Source organism: Rhinolophus hipposideros (assembly GCF_964194185.1).
Source record: "Rhinolophus hipposideros genome assembly, chromosome: 7".
Classification (NCBI taxonomy): Eukaryota; Metazoa; Chordata; class Mammalia; order Chiroptera; family Rhinolophidae; genus Rhinolophus; species Rhinolophus hipposideros.
The window spans coordinates 66,275,857-66,292,081 of record NC_138053.1 but is presented as its reverse complement, the minus strand read 5'-3'; the positions used below and the strand labels follow the sequence as shown (position 1 = coordinate 66,292,081).

Here is a 16,225-nt window from a genome sequence, read left to right as displayed (position 1 = left end):
CTCTGTGGTTCCGGGGTACTCACCTATAGCCCTGCTCTTTCCTGTGAACGATCTCCCGTAGCACCCAAGAAGGTAAACACTGAGTTTCCTGGAGCTTGGTCACCTGAGTTCCACAGGGGACATGTCTAAAACTCTAGACTTGGACAACTCCCTTCCATGTTGCCAGCCAGAAGTCTCATACATAAGCAGCTTCAGCGAAGCACCCAACACTGTTGCTGGTGGCTCCACTTCCTAAGCCCTTCTCGGGTTCTGCAGTGCAAATCTGTCTCTCAAGCTCCCGCACTCTGGAGACTAGAGATTTGGCTTCCTCTACCACCCATTTAACTGCTTTCCAGAATCGCTACCTCTCACCTATTGTCTGCTTTTCCATTTTTTGATTTTGTCTTATTCTATTCCTCGTCCTTTGAGAGGACTTTTTTAGAGGGGAGAGGAAAGTGTATTTCCTAACTGCCTCAGAAGTAGTGTCTAAAGCTCTCAGCACTGTTCTGTTAGAACTAGATACAGGGACAGCTCATGCTTTAATGCCAAAGCTGATAATAAAAAGGCTTTACAGGTCCCTGCCTTTGCAAATGCCACTCTGCCCTCCTCTACACATGCAAGTGCTAATCATACGTGCACTAACGCATTCAAAGGCAGGCACTGGCTGCTTACGTCTTACGAGTTAGATGAACTTGACTCCACATCCAGTATTACGTAGTGCCAGAAAGGCCCAGTGTGGCAGTGCCAGTGACTTTCAAAGTCCCTGTTTGGAGGAAACGCCCACCCACAGACACAATTGAAGGCACAGCCCTATCTGGCCCACATAACCCTGCCTCCTCTTCTGGGAGGGCACTGACTAGGTGACTTAAGGCAGGGCTGACCCAGAGATCTGCTGGGCTGAATTCTAGAATTTATGCAGGAAGTATGAAGGAGTTCTCTATTTTCAGAAGTTGTAGAAAGGGCACCTAATGGACTCATGATAGGCTATTTGCAAACTAATATTATGAGGAAGCAAAAACTATGGCTAGGCAAGGAGAGCAAGCCATTTAGTAGAGAAAAAATGGAGCAGAGGCAGCCACACCAAAGCCCAGGTGGCCGATGAAACACCTGGAGAACGTTCAGTTCAGCTCCTGGTGTGTGCTGGTTCTAACCCGTGTGGAGTTGCACTATAAACCTCTTCTATACGTGAGTCAGCTGCTTACAACCAAAAGATTAAAAAGCCAATTAACAGCCTCCTTTCTGGGTTTAACCAAAATCCCATTTTGTTTTGTTTTTAATTTGGATTTCTGTGACTCAAATGGTGCAGACTTTTAAAAATGCTATTTTGAAGAGAAGGAAAACAGTCTGTTATACTTGTATACCTGGGTTCAAATTGAGAAAAGAAGTAGAAAAAGTCCCATCACAGTAAACATACTGAACTTCCACTGAGGCCACACTGTGAGAGCGGTGGCACGGGGCACGGGATTGACTTCTATGATGTTTTTCTACACGTTAGGATAATGGTGTGAGCCCCTGAGCCCAGACCTCATCCCTCCAGCTCTCAAGCTCCTGCTGACGCCTCTGAGCTTGCTCACTGGGCATTCGGTCACCTTGGGGGAGACCGTGTCCTGCGTGAGGAAAGGCTAGCCTCTGGGTCTCGCCCAGTCCTAACGTCCAACTTTCTGGTGAAGGAAGCTCCAAAGTAGAAAGTTCACAGCTAGAAAGAAGAGAAAGGATAAAAAAGGGAGAACAGAAGCAATGACGTGCAGCTCTCCACTGCGGTGATCCCAGCGGCAGAGGCTTCACACTGCGGTGCTACAGTCCTCATGAAGGCACAGGGCAGCAGAGGGGACGAGGGTGAAGACACATACAGCTGCCGGGCCGGCCCGGTGGCTCAGGCGGTTGGAGCTCCATGCTCCTAACAACGAAGGCTGCCAGTTCCATTCCCACCTGGGCCAGTGGGCTCTCAACCACAAGGTTGCCAGTTCAATTCCTCGAGTCTCGAAAGGGATGGTGGGCAGTGGCCCCTGCAACTAAGATTGAACACAGCACCTTGAGCTGAGCTCCCGGATGGCTCAGTTGCTTGGAATGGGTCCTCCCAACCACAAGGTTGCCAGTTCGACTCCCACAAGGGATGGTGGGCTGCGCCCCCTGCAACTAGCAACAGCAACTGGACCTGGAGCTGGGCTGCGCAACTTGAAAGGACAACAACTTGAAGCTAACGCACCCTCCACAACTAAGATTGAAAGGACAACAACTTGACTTGGAAAAAAGTCCTGGAAGTACACACTGTTCCCCAATAAAGTCCTGTTCCCCTTCCCCAATAAAATCTTTAAAAAAAAAAAAAAAAGACACATGCAGCTGCCAGGACTCCAACCCCGGCAAAGAGGGTGTGTGACTAGGGCAGTCCACATAACTCCCATCAGCCATGGAAGACGTCTGAAGTAAAGAGGCAGGTAGAGAAAAGGGCCTAATCCAGGGGCTTGGACTGAGGGGGTCTGCAATGGTAAATACGTTTTTCAGAGGGGAAGCAAAGGGAATTAACACGAGGGTTAGCCCAGCGTAGAGAGAACGCGTGGGCAAAAATCCCGTTAGAAAGGCTTTGCTTAGAAAGGACTACCCCCTCTGCTTACCCCTGCCCTCACATTTGAATGCTGTCCTGAAATATTTAAGAGAAAAATGATGTTTATAAAAGGAACACCTGAGCCTGCTACTAGTGTGATCCCTGCTAAAACAGGAAAAGGCAAGAGGCGTGTGGGTTTCCAGGAGAAACAAATGGAGGTTGGAGGAGAGCTAACAGGAACAACAAAGATACGTCATACACTTCACTAACCTTCACACAACTCCCTCGCCCATTTTCATGTATCAAAAGGCGCAGGACAGACAAACCCCACAGGAAGCATGATAAGGAGAGGGAGTCAACCTCAAAGCCTCAGTGAAAACCACAGTGACCTATCTCTTTCCTCTCTACCTCTCTGGTAGGAGACACTTATCTTTGAACCTGACCAGATAGTTTGTCAAAGCAAGAACTCAGAACAAAACAAATATAACCACTGATTGGGCACAGCCCAGTTTTAGAAAGCAGAAATTAGTTTGAGACGAGTTAGCCTCAGGAATCCACCAATATCCTTCAGGAATGCCCCACTGAAAACCTGGCATCACTACTGGCCCTTAGGAAAAGAAAGATTCCAGGTGCAGTTTTTGCTCCAAGAAGAGCAAACTGAACAAAGGTGAACCCGCTGAGCTAGCTACTCTCCCAGGCAGGACGTCTGGTCAGGAAGGTCTTACTGCTCGGTGCAGGAGTGTCTAGTCTCTCTCAGCAAAGTAAAACCTACTGAAAGGGGGATGAAAATAAGCTAGTATGTCCAATATTTTTAAAGAAATAAGAGCTTCTCAGCTGGAATATTACCAGAGATTCATAAAGGCAATTTCTTATCCCTTACGGACAGAAGGTTGTCAGTTTTCTCAAACAGATACCAAAGGCTGTAGGAAGAGCTCCACGCAGGCCACAAATGCTCCTTTGACAAGTGCAGAGAGGCCTTCCTCCTGAGCCAAAGAGAATCCGACACTTGGGGGTCTCTTTATGAAGAGCCTCACGATTGTTTTATGGGGTGAACAAAGAACACCCGGATAAAATAAACAGTGAGGACTTTTCATTGCACGGGGGCCACAGTGGAAAAATTAGAAGGTGTACACATTTTTCCTTTTGTGTAAAAAATAATTATATATACATTTTTTAAAAATAAGGAAATTCAATGTCTATGACACTAAGCATTCTTTTACTGTCACCAAAGGGAGAATATAGCTTTTTTTGCCTAAAGTTTGTGAAAAAACATTTAGCTTCCATAAAAGGATCTAATTGTACTATCTCAACCTTAAAATCTGATTCTTAAACAAGATATTTTTTGAAGCTGGTTAATTTAGCCATTCTTTGACTAACCTTGTAACACAACTGCAAAATGCTATCATCTCAGTCTGTTAATACTCTATTAAAAAATAATGAGTTGTGTGGGTTTTTTTTCCATTTAAACTAGAGTCATGGAGTCAGCTTGCAAGCTAAGAATGGTTTTCACATTTTTAAAGGGTTATTTTTTAAAGAACAGAATAATGCAACCAAGACCGCATGTGGCCTAACACAGGCTAAATATTATCTGACCTTTTACTGAAAAAATTTGCCAACCCCTCAACTAGACTAACAGCAGAATGCTCAACACAGAGAAATACACCTTGGTCTATTTATTTTGAAACACTGCTTCTAAGACCAAGCCAGGGAAACCGGTGTACTGTTCGCCCTGCATTTAATCACAGATCTGGCCGGAAGAATACTTCTTGGCTGGTCTCAGCTTAGTCTTTAGGATTCACAGTTCCTAAATTTAGATCTCGAAGACCACCCCAAAATTAGGCCAGATTCATGTAGTTTATGGGCCATACGTAGTTCATTTGCCAAATGCTCAGCATTAATCCACACTTAGAGAAACATCTTCGTGAAATAATCGACAATGCTAGGTAGTATATGGCCAATTCCAGCTGAGGGATTGCTTGAGGGACCCAAGTGGTGTCCAAGAGCCTATGAGTGAGGCAGATGGCAGTACAGTCCTAGCACAGGAAGGCGTGAGGCATTTTGTGACAGGGAAGGGAGTCCAGCTGAAGCAGAGACACCGAGAGGTACTTGGGCCCCCACTCTAGTCATGCACATAGGAATTCCATAAAGGGCAGTGACACGAGCAATCAGGTTACAGTCTCAATAGGACGGTGCTGGGAAAAGTATTTTGGTATATTCCTCACTGTTGGAAAAAAGGACAGTCTTGTACCATGGCTCTTTTCCTAAACAATCAAGTAAATCTGGCATCTTTGGCATTTAACCAAGTTCAAGGAGAGTCACTAAGCAATGAGTTGGCTATGTGCAAAGAAGTCCTGCCCTGCGCTGCCAACAGCCCAGGTGGTTTTCCTGGTGCTGCGTCTCCTGGCTGCCGACGTCCGAGCCAGGCTGCCTGCCAGAGGAGAGCAGTGATCAGGGCATTTCTTCAAGAGATGTTTTGAACTAGAAATTAATTTCTGGGTGTCAGGAATTCTTGACAGGGAAGTTTTGGCTATCAAACACTGTCCTCAGAATTCAAATGACTTTACGTCTCCACCCAAATCTGGGACTGACCCATGATGCCAAGATGCCGAGGGAAACAAGATGAGTCATGGCCTAAGGAATTTTGGCGGTGGTGGTGGTGAAGTGTTGTACAGAAATGTGAAAGCTGGAAAGCAAGGAGACGTGTATGTTCAAGGGCTGAAATAAAAGCCGGGGCCTACATCCACATCAAGTAAATATTTCCACTGCTTAAAGTCAGTGAAATGCAGTACAGTTGCTCTGACCTGCTTTCTCCACAAAGGCGTTGGTCTATGACAAACCTGTTTATCTGAACTTTTATTTTCATTATAACTTTAAGTCTAAATGGCTCATACTGACCCAATTTCCAAATTACAGTTGAGGTCATTTCCCTGCTCACATCCCTAACTCACCTCCTGTGCCCCTTGGTGCCCATGGAGCAGGCCCGGGCTGAGGCCCTCTCAACATTAAGTTTTGTCCCTAGACATTAATTTCGTATTTCACAAAACAGTCCCCAGTAAAAGCTTCTATTTGACCAAACATACACAGATGTTTGGAGAAGGGTCAGGGAGCAAAGAAGAAGAGCAAACATTATATGGACTATGACACAGCTGAAAATACTCTTTAAAATTAAAACCAGTGGATGACAGCTATGTGTCAGCCACCACCTTCCTTCCAGAGACCTGCATCTCCTGACCTTCATATAACTGTTCCGACCAAGTGATCAAACCAACGGCCTGATTAACATGAGGCTACGAGCGAGTTTACAGACCTCGGCGGCTCCTCCCAAGGCTGTTTCCCCATCGATAAGAGGGTGGCAACGGTCCTCCTCTCCTCCTTCACCGGGGTTGTTAGAGTCCACACGGCAAGCCCTGCACGAGGAAACCATCAGCACCACCCTTGTGCTGAGGTCTCTCATAAGGGAGGACACACGGACAGGGACACACAGGTGAGGAAGGAACAAACTATGTGAGGTCTGGCTCGGGGGCACACAAAACATGTCCAAACATTCAGCAGCCACGGTTGTCACAAACTCGAGCCTTGGGAAAAGTTCTCAGGATATGAATGGCCCTAGCCATTGCCGGCCTTCCCCTTTGTTCCCCAGTCCCCAGGAAAAAGAAAAGTGTATGGTGGCTCACTTTAGAAAGAATGCTAACTTTTCCTAGCAAGATAAATGAACAGAGAATGTTAGGATATTCTTATTTCAAATAAGTCACATTTCCCATGACACATCTGCCGTAATATTTGGGTGTGTTTTACAAAGGAAGCCTCAAATTCTGCTGAATTGGTACCCTGTTGCTTCCTCACAAAATTTAGGTAACGTAAGATGAAAACCTTGCAATTTCCAGAAATGCTGAAGAAGCCAAGAATTAGCTCTATTGTAATAGTTCTGAAGTTGTGGGTTTGGATTTTATATAACACATCCGCAATTTTCACGCTCTCTTAACTTTTGAAATTTGGTTTTCAAATAAAAGCAAGATTCTGGTAAAATTGATTTTAAATTCTCTCCGAATGAGACCAAACTAACTACCAGCAGTCTACTCTTAATATTACACACCACAGATTTTTAATCTAAGCATTAAACACTCATGTAGCAGTTAATGTGATCAAAGGGGGGGGGGGAACAGGAAACAGCAAATTTAGAGCAAAGCTATATAAAAATCCACTTAGGAAAAAATTCAGACAAAAATTACAGCAGCTCTGTATAGAGATCTCTCCCCTTTTTTCCCCACCAAATTTTGATAATTTTATACAGTGAGGGAGACACACAGAGAAAGGAGATTATAATGTGTTCCAAAGTAAAGGGCACACATGAACTCATTCTTAGCACTAGGCATGCAGACTTGCTGATTATCTCTTTAGGTTTCTACCACTGTTACGAAAAAACCTACTTCAAAAGGAGAGACTCCCTGTTATCCTGAAAGGTCCCCAATTTGCAGCTTGCTATAAAATGTGCCTGTTTGCTACCTCTAAATGATGGACAAAAATACTTTCAAACAATTATAACTGGCTTTGGCAGAAGCACAGGCATCCATTCTCTTCTGAACTTAATTGTAGACAGCAATGGAGTCCCGCTGATTGAGAACTAAGCTGACGAGAATGTCAGAGGCAATGACACAGTAGAGGCCATGAGGCTGAACACACGAATGCACGCGGTACATAACCCACCACGAAGAGACAAGAGTACTTACTGCTACGAACAGCATGCAGTACATGGAGAATGAAGAGTGGCCCGAGTAAAAGGACAATCTAAAAGAGAAAGAAGAGAAACATTAATTTTCTCTCCTAGAGGCCGAGACTTCTTGATTTCGTAACTGTCCTTACGTACACAGTGCATACAGCTCCCTCCCCTCACCTCTAACGATCAGAAGCGAGGGATGGGGGACAGTGAGGACAGGGCTGGCAGGGTCTGAGGTCCAATTTCTATAGTGTCATTTTATTGAAACTTTCAGGATGGATAATGAGTCACTGAGCACAAACTTGCCAAGCATTTCCAAAGTAATACTTGACAAGCCCTAACTGACATACATGGCCTGACTTTATTACATATAAACTTTGGGACCATGATTTAAGGTTTATTTTCCACTTGCACAGTTTGCCCCTTAGTAATAGTAACACCTCTTTTGGAACACTCAGAAGCTGACTACTTTTTTTAAAAAAACAATAAATTTTAAAAATTTAAGAGCAAAATTTTAGCATTTTAAATGAACACACATCTTGCCTTAGATTTCCCACCAGATTAAATGCTTTCGTTTAACATTTATTTTTAAATTGTGCGTTGACATTCCTGTACCAGATGAATCATCTCAAATATTATAGGCTACAAACATCTGAGTATCATCTTCCCACCTAAAAATGACGGAATGCTTGCAAAACTTAATTTTATGGCACTTTGGAAAAAGAAAAAGAAAGCTCACTAACATTCACGATCTAAGTTCTGCCTACATGGTATCAGCTGTTGATGCAGAAAAGGCAAGCACATTTGATACAGAGGTACTCTATGCAAAAGATCCGTCACGCAAATAATAAGAATGCTTCTGACTGCTTTCCCTCCATACAAATAAGAACAAAACCAAGAGGGACAGACTCTTAAATATTTCACCTATTACGCCCTGCTTGCTTCAAAAGGAATTTGGTCCCTTGGATTCAGAGAGGAGAAAAGACTCCTAGAACACACATATAAAAAGTTATGTGCGTAAATTTGGCAAGTGAGAGTAGGTGGGAGAATGGAGATTTCCTAAGCATATAGGGATGATAATTCTACCAAGAGTTATGATAGTCTATTTGTATCTAACAGATATATTCCTAAGAAAGAGACTATTCTAACTTCTGTGCCAATTAGGAATTATGTCATTAAACCAGATAATTATACTGGGTTTAATCTATGTAAAACAAGAAAAATAAATCACTTTTACCCTTGCCAACTATTTGGCCATAGAGAATAGATCAATACAAATCCTTATTTTAAATCAGACAATTAGAGTTCCCTACTTTTTATGGTTAGTTTCAATGAGTTATATTGAAGAGCTGACAAGTTAAATAAACACCAATTTCAAGGACTGTCAAATCCCATTAAGCCAACATGACCATGATCACAGAAATGTTCTCAAAGCCAAGCAAGTTGAAAGTTTTCCTCAGACTTCATGTTCAGAGTATTCACTGTACGTTGTGCCACAAAATCATGAATTCCAAACTTGTGATATTTTGAACAGCTCTGATTCAGTCATAGGGTGATTTCATTAGTTAAAAACACAATGGTTTCAGTTTTTTATTCTGACTACATAAGCATATTTTACTCAGTATAGAATCAGCCGAAGAAGTCTGGCTCTGACTTTGACAAGAATATGAAACAGAAAGGGAGAGTCCCACCCTACCCCAGTCTCTAAGCCTTCCCCCACAGTACGTTATTAAGCCAACCAGGGTAATACGGACTTTTATTTCTATTAAAAAGAAAATAAGCAGAATAAGATGCCAAAATATAAATTCAAATTCTTTTCATATTTCCTACAAATCTCTTTACTGGCATCTCTAGGAGATAGAGCTCGTAAGAGCATCTTATTGTGTCCATAATTCACAAAGGAACATATAATTGTATATGGTTAGTTTAATAAAAACCCAAAGAGCAGTCAAAATGCAGATTGTTTTCATCACAGTGACCGCAACTGAAATGTTTAAGATTTTGGCCCTGGCCTAAGCACACTGCCCTGTTATTAGATGTTTAACCAATCCTAGACTACCATCTCATTTCATTATAGCCCCTCTAATGAAGGCAGACAGATACAGTAACAATTTAAGCCAGCTTTCCATCAAAGCTTAGGAAAGTCTTTTCAGAAAGAAAATTTACAGAGATAAAAATATATTCTGAAATACAGCTGTTTTCACTAACTCTGGGGTATGGTGTATTACACATACAGGTAGACTGGTCATGACTATATAACTTGCTGTGAATGGAATTCTATTCCAAATGGCAAATTTAAGGTTTTTTTCCCTTACATTTGTCAGCCAGGGCATCCCTTCTCCTGAGAGAGCTCATTCACCTTGGCCTGAACTTGGATACCGTAGCCTGAAGCCTGTTCATAGCCCTCCACCCACTGCTGCAACGTCTGTTCCCACTTCTGTTTCAATACCCACATCAATGTTCAGCCTTATAAAGTTTGAAAATGCCTTTATTTTGCATCCATTCTTGAATGATGGTTTTCCTGAGTATAGAATTCTAGATTGATGGATTTTTTTTTTTTCTCATGACTTTGAAGATATCATTATACTATTTTCTGGCTTCTTTTTTTGTAATTAAAATGTAAGCCTTCTGTTTCCCATTCCTTTCTGGGTTATCTGTCTTTTCTCTATAATTTCTCCCCTTCTCCACCAAAGTTTTCCATATTCTGCAGTTTCACTATCATGGATCTAGTAGGAGTTTCTTTTTATTTATTTGGTTTAGCACTCATTGGTTTCCTATGTCTGAGGATTTGCATACTTCACAAATTCTGAAGAGGTATCTCAGCCGTGATATCTTTGATTTTGTATCCTCCACATTCTTTTTTTCTGAGATTCTGATTCAACATGTTAGACACCTTCATTTTATCCCTCCATGTCGCTTCACCTCTCTTTTGTATTTTTAATCTTTTCTCTTCAGGTCTACCTTCCACTTCAGTTCTCCCTTTCACTGTGTCTAACGTGCTTAATCAGTCTGTTAATTTTTTAAAATTTAAATTACTATAGATGTATCATTTATAGAAGATCTCTTTGGTTCTTTTTCAAATCTGTCCGTTTAACTTTGATGCTCTTTATACTACATCCTATTCTCAATCTCTTGTTCTACACAGTAGACGTTGATTTTATAGTCTATATGGTAATTCTAACATCTGCAATCTTTGATAGTTTATGTAGTTTGTTGTAGCTGCTGACTTTCACTTAGGGTAGCTTGTTTCTATGTATGTTCATTCATATTAGAATATGAGCCCATGTCCTTGGGACTCTATCTGTGTTGAATCTTAGACACCTTCGTTTAGAAAGAGTTTTTTCAGAGAAGATAGGTTCCCTCTTGACGGATTCACTACCAATCCACTTTTAACTTCTAGCTCTTTTTTTTAAAGCCACACAGATAGTATGAATTCTGTCCCCAGAACGCTGTATTGTCTCATGGTTAAGAAATCTTTTTGATAGTTGTCCCTCGGAGGATGTGGCCCTTTGGGAATCCTTAATTTATTCATGGGCCTTCTACCTGCCTTTCTACTCTGCTCTGGCCTCAGCCTTCATCTCCTGTGCCTCCTGCTCAGAGCCTATCAAAATTCAAGCTCTAGGCTACAAAGAATTGGCACATACTTTCAGGACACGCATCATATTTATAGCATTAACTGACCCCAGCCTCAGAGAAACGCAATTTCTTAGTCCCCAGCCCCGACCCACTGAATCAGAAGCTCTGAGAGTGAGGCCCAGCAATCTGTATTTTAACAACCCCTCTACGTGATTCCAATGAAGCTAAAATGTGAGAAACACTGGGGCAAAGAGAGTCAGGGTAACGGAGGGCTGGGGAGCAGTCACAGCTACAACGGAAAGTGTCAGGTACTGACAATTCAGCATAGAGGGGGTGGGAAGGTACTGGCCTTGAAGTCACATTCCTTTTAAACACACTAACAACTAATGTCCTTTCATAGAGTGAAAGATCTTTTAAAATCATTGCATCTTTCATTCTATACATTATAAGACTAAAAAGAAGATTGTCTGGTTTGCTGATATATACATGTATGAGAAATACAGATAAGCCTGAACAAATAAATCTTTTCGGAGGCATAAAGGTTTCTCCAGTAATGTCTACTATCAGACCATAGAGAAGAAGTCATTCTCTCAAAGTATAAAGCAGGTTTTACCAGGAACTTAGCACCACAGCCAGTTGCTCCAGTTATAATGGGTTTTCACTATTATAGAGGCATTCCCTTAAACTTCAGGTTTAGTTACCCACATGTGGGTTGCATTAAAAAAGAAAAGGGCAACTACACTTTGATTAAAAATTTTTTTAAAAAATCCACTGAAAGAACACACCAGAAATTAATTTTAAAAAAGGAAAATTATTTCTTACATTCAAGCAAACATATTGCAATTAAACATCTAAACAATACAAAGCTGCCATAATCTAAACAGAAATAATTTTGTATTGACTATCGGATTCATACAGTCAGAGGTCAGCCAGTCATAGTGGATCAGGAACACTGAGTTTATGCTTTAACAAATGTAATTTAAAGTAAAAGCCAGGAAAAAGGAAAAACGTGAATCTCTTAAAGGCACCAAAGTTTCTATACTTTGTTTGTTGTATACTGTTTGTATGATCACAAACAGGCCAGCTTGCTGTGCCCAATCTTATTAATAAATGCACCCTACATAACAGGGTAAATATCACTCCCACGTCCCGAGACAGCAGATGTCATGCAAGGTCATGTTCCCATAATCAAGGTGATATAAAACAGTGGTTCTCAAAATGCAGTCCCAAGATCAATAGCAACAGCAGCATCTGGAAACTTGTTAGAAACACCCATTGTCCGGCCCCACCCCAAGTCTTCTGAATCAAGCACTTTGGGGATAAAGCCCAGCCCAGACATTTGTTTTAACAAGCCCTCCAAGTGACTCTAGCGAACCACTGATGCTTGAGAGAGCCACTGGTCTAGAGATTCTCTAAAGAGAAATTTGACCTAGGAAGGGAGCTACAGGTCTGAACCACCTGGGCTCATTAGTAATATTTTTCAAAAACTGAATGTAAAGCTATTCTTACTGGCATAAAAAATGGAAGTTGGATGTCCTACTATTGAAAGTACAGCCCCTTTTAATTTATAGTAAACTCCCAAGTATTGATTTTAAACAATGAATAGGAGCTCTCTGGAACTACAAATAGTAAGTATTTCCTTATAGTCCATTATGTTCTTACTTCTATGTTTAGGACTCAATGGCTACCACAAATTAAGCCCAGTAAAAGTCCTGTGAAAACAGTGATATTAGACAGAGCACAAGAGCACGCACAGAGAGGGAAGAGGAGAAAAAGGAAGTAAGAGAATAAGTGGGGAAAAAGTCAAGACCAAAAACCAAAATTGTAGGAGGGTACTCTCACCCTAAGATGTAACTCTGACTCATAGTCAACAAAAATGACTCATTTCGAGTGTTTATGTTCTCTTCTCTCCAATGTCAAGCATTCTGATAATTAAAAACTTACAGAGGCAGGCTATGGAGACAAATTTAAAAAGCAGGTTACACTACAATCCTAATAAACTATAGACAATGTCTAGACTGAAATGTTTCTGCATTTTTGGCATCCTGACTTTTAAAATTCAAGAGAAAAGGAATAGAAAAGTCTGTATCCAACCAAACTATGCTCCACAAAAGAATAGCAATGCAAAGTTATGTACCAACGTTACACAGCTCTGAAACTGGCAACAACTAACTCATTCTGGAAATACTGATGGAAATCACATTTTTTTCTTGGAAGATACAAAGTCTTAAAATTTTCATTTCTATGTTTGACTTTCTCTTTGCTTCAGAACCCCAAACCTTATTAACAGATCTTCTCATTGAAAACCATAATTATTTTTAATGTATATAGCTCTGCAATTTTAGTTATCCAGATAGTCATACTGCTTTTGAAGAGGTTGTTTTCCTGACTCTTACATAGGACTTTAAGTGGACAACTGCATGGGGGTTGCTGTATAAACTTTAAAGGGTGATGGGTAAAAAAACCTAAGTGTATTTAAGTCAAAAGTGCAATCAGAGAAATACTATATGTTCATTAATTTAGATATACTAGAAAGAGATAAGAGAGTATGATACATATGGACTGAGAATGGTAATTCCTTTTATACAATTTTAAATAAATTATATTATTTCATATTTTACCTAAATGGCTTGTTTGTAAGAAACAAAAATCTCTAAAAAGATACACTGTCAAAAGAAAATTTTGAGCTAAGATTTATGTAATGGGACCTTAAGTAAACCTTTATCACAATAGTAACTTTCTTAAATTCCTCGGTTGAGAGAAAACATTAGAATTTGCCTGCTATTTTCTGTTGGGTAATGCAAGAGAGATATTATTAGAGACATAAGCATGGTACTTGGTAGAAAAGTACTAAACTAAGACTCGAATTGTGAAAAACATTAAGAAGCTCAACAAACTCCAAGCAGTACAAATATAAATACAGAACCATACCTAGACATATCACGGTAAAATTGATGAAAGCAGTATACGAAAAAATTATACATCCCATATAGGGGAACAAGAATACAATTAAGAGATGATCTCTCATCAGATTTCTCAGCCATCTCTTTAGCAGAAACCAGAAGACTGTGCAAATAACATATTCAACATGTGGAACCACAAAAATACTAAAGAAATTTCTTCAGGATGAAAGAAATAACACCAGATGGTAAGTTGAATCCCAACTTACCCCTCCACTGTGTACTCTGGAACTCCAGTTCTATAAAGAAAACTGCATTTCCCATATCCTTAAATTAACTCTTCACTGAAGATTCAATATATATCTTAATCATTAAAGAAATCTTCACTTAATTTCTTTAAAAATGATTCTTTAAAGCCAAAACTACAACACTATTTTGCTGGGTTCCTAATGCATATGGATGTAAATACATGACAATAATAACCCAAAGTGTGTGTGGAGGTGGGGGGCACAGAGCTACACTGCGTATAAAGGGCTAATTTTGCCATAAGAAAATCAGCATTAACTTGATGTAAATTATGATTAAAAGATGTATACTTTACTCCCTAAACACCAAAAATTAACCAAAAATTTAGAAAAAATTTCAGTACAATACTTAAAATGATACACTAAAAAAGATTTGTGTAGTAAGAAAAAGTATAGGAGAAAGAGAAATTAAAAGAAAAAAGAAATTATACCTAAAACTAATAAAACGTTATATGCTAATTACACCTCAATTAAAAAGCGATGAGACAAAGAGAAAACACGCAGCAAAATGGCAAACCTAAATCCATACAGACGGTTACATTAAGTGTAAATTAATTAAGCACTCTAATCAAAAAGCAGGGATTTTTCAGACTGGATTAAAAAGAGTAAACAAGTTCCAACTATATACTTTAAATATCCAACAAACACATTTGAAATTCAAAGCTCATATAAAGTTTTACTTATGGAAAGCATATACCATCCAAACAATAAACATAAGAGAACTAGAGTGGCTATATATTAACATTAGACAAAATAAACTTACGGCAAAGAATATTTCTAGAAACAAAGACATTTCATACAGAAAAGGGCACATACAGCAGGAAAAAACACTTGTAAATGTTATATATTAAAGAGTAGAATCACAAAATAAATGAAACAAAAGATGGCAGAAATGAGAAAACAAGATAATTCAACAATTACAAAGATTTCAAACTCCTAAAGAATTAACAAAACATCTTTATATTATAGAAAATTCATAAAGATATAGAAGATTTGAATAACACTATGAATACACTATCCATCTTGACTGAATTGACATCTACAAAACACTCGAATCAAAACAGCAGAATACACAATCTCTTCAAATGCATGGTACATTCTTGAGGACAGACCATATGCTGGGCAATGAAACAAACCACAATAAATTTAAAAGAATTCTAATCATACAAAGTATGTTCTCTGACCATAATGCAATTAAACTAGAAATCAATGAGAGAAAGATAATCCATAAATCAAAGAGGAAAACACAAAAGAAATTATAAGATATTTTCAGTTGAATGAAAATGAGGACACAGCATATCAAAATGTGCAACACGGCTAATGATCTCAGTTTCGCCTTACGAAACTACAAAAAAGAACAAATAAAACTGAAAGCAGAAGAAAGTAAATAAAAATAAGAGCAGAAACAAATGAAACTGAATACAGAAAAACAACAGAAGAAATCAATGAACCTAAAGAAATTAATAAACAGATTAATAAAATTGATAAAGTTCTAGCCAGATCACTCAAGAAAAAGAGAGAAGGCACAAATTATCAATGGCAGAAATGTAAGAGGGGAGAGCTCTACAGTTCCTACAGACAATGAAAGGATAATGAGACACCATGAACAACTTGATGCCAATAAATCTGGTAATTTAGATGAAATGGACAAATCCCTTGAAAGACAAATGACCAAAGCTTATACAAGAACTAGATAACCTGAATAGTCCTACATCTATTTTAAAAAAAATAATAGTTTAAAATATTCCCACTAAGAAAACTACAAGTCTAAATGGATTCACTGGTGAATTCTACCAAACATTTGATACCAAAGCTAGACCACTAGAGCTAGATGCACTGCTTGGCCCTGCAGTGCTATCAAAGTGGAGAATGAGGTCTCCACATCCCATGCCTTAAGAGTCCAGTGTTGGTGTTTGTACCTTATCCCTCCTCAAAGCCATTTCTGAACCATTCTTCCCCTACCTCTCACAAAAGTGCTCAGATCAACACCACCGCCTTCTACTACCTACTTCCCAGCCACCTATGTTTCAGTCCCTTTTCCCTCCTTCATTCTTTAAGACATTATACCCGTATCAGTCCTCAGAGTATCACCTCAGAGCTCACCATTCAACAACCTCTCTAATCTTTGGCTTCATTACAATGGGGAGCTTCTCTTCCATTGTCATCATTTGTTTAACGTAAGTCTTCCCTGCTAGACTAAGATCCATGA

General features: G+C 39.7%; 1 protein-coding gene across 4 annotated transcripts in view; it reads right to left on the bottom strand.

Moving 5' to 3' along the window:
* The window catches only part of PLPP1 (phospholipid phosphatase 1), a 77,939-nt gene that overhangs the window by 6,348 nt on the left and 55,366 nt on the right, over positions 1–16,225 (bottom strand). For all 4 annotated transcript variants that reach the window (XM_081053735.1, XM_081053734.1, XM_081053736.1 and 1 more), the window contains one exon: positions 7,249–7,306. In XM_081053735.1, the coding sequence (XP_080909861.1) occupies positions 7,249–7,306 (58 nt within the window). The remainder of the gene's footprint in view (positions 1–7,248; positions 7,307–16,225) is intronic.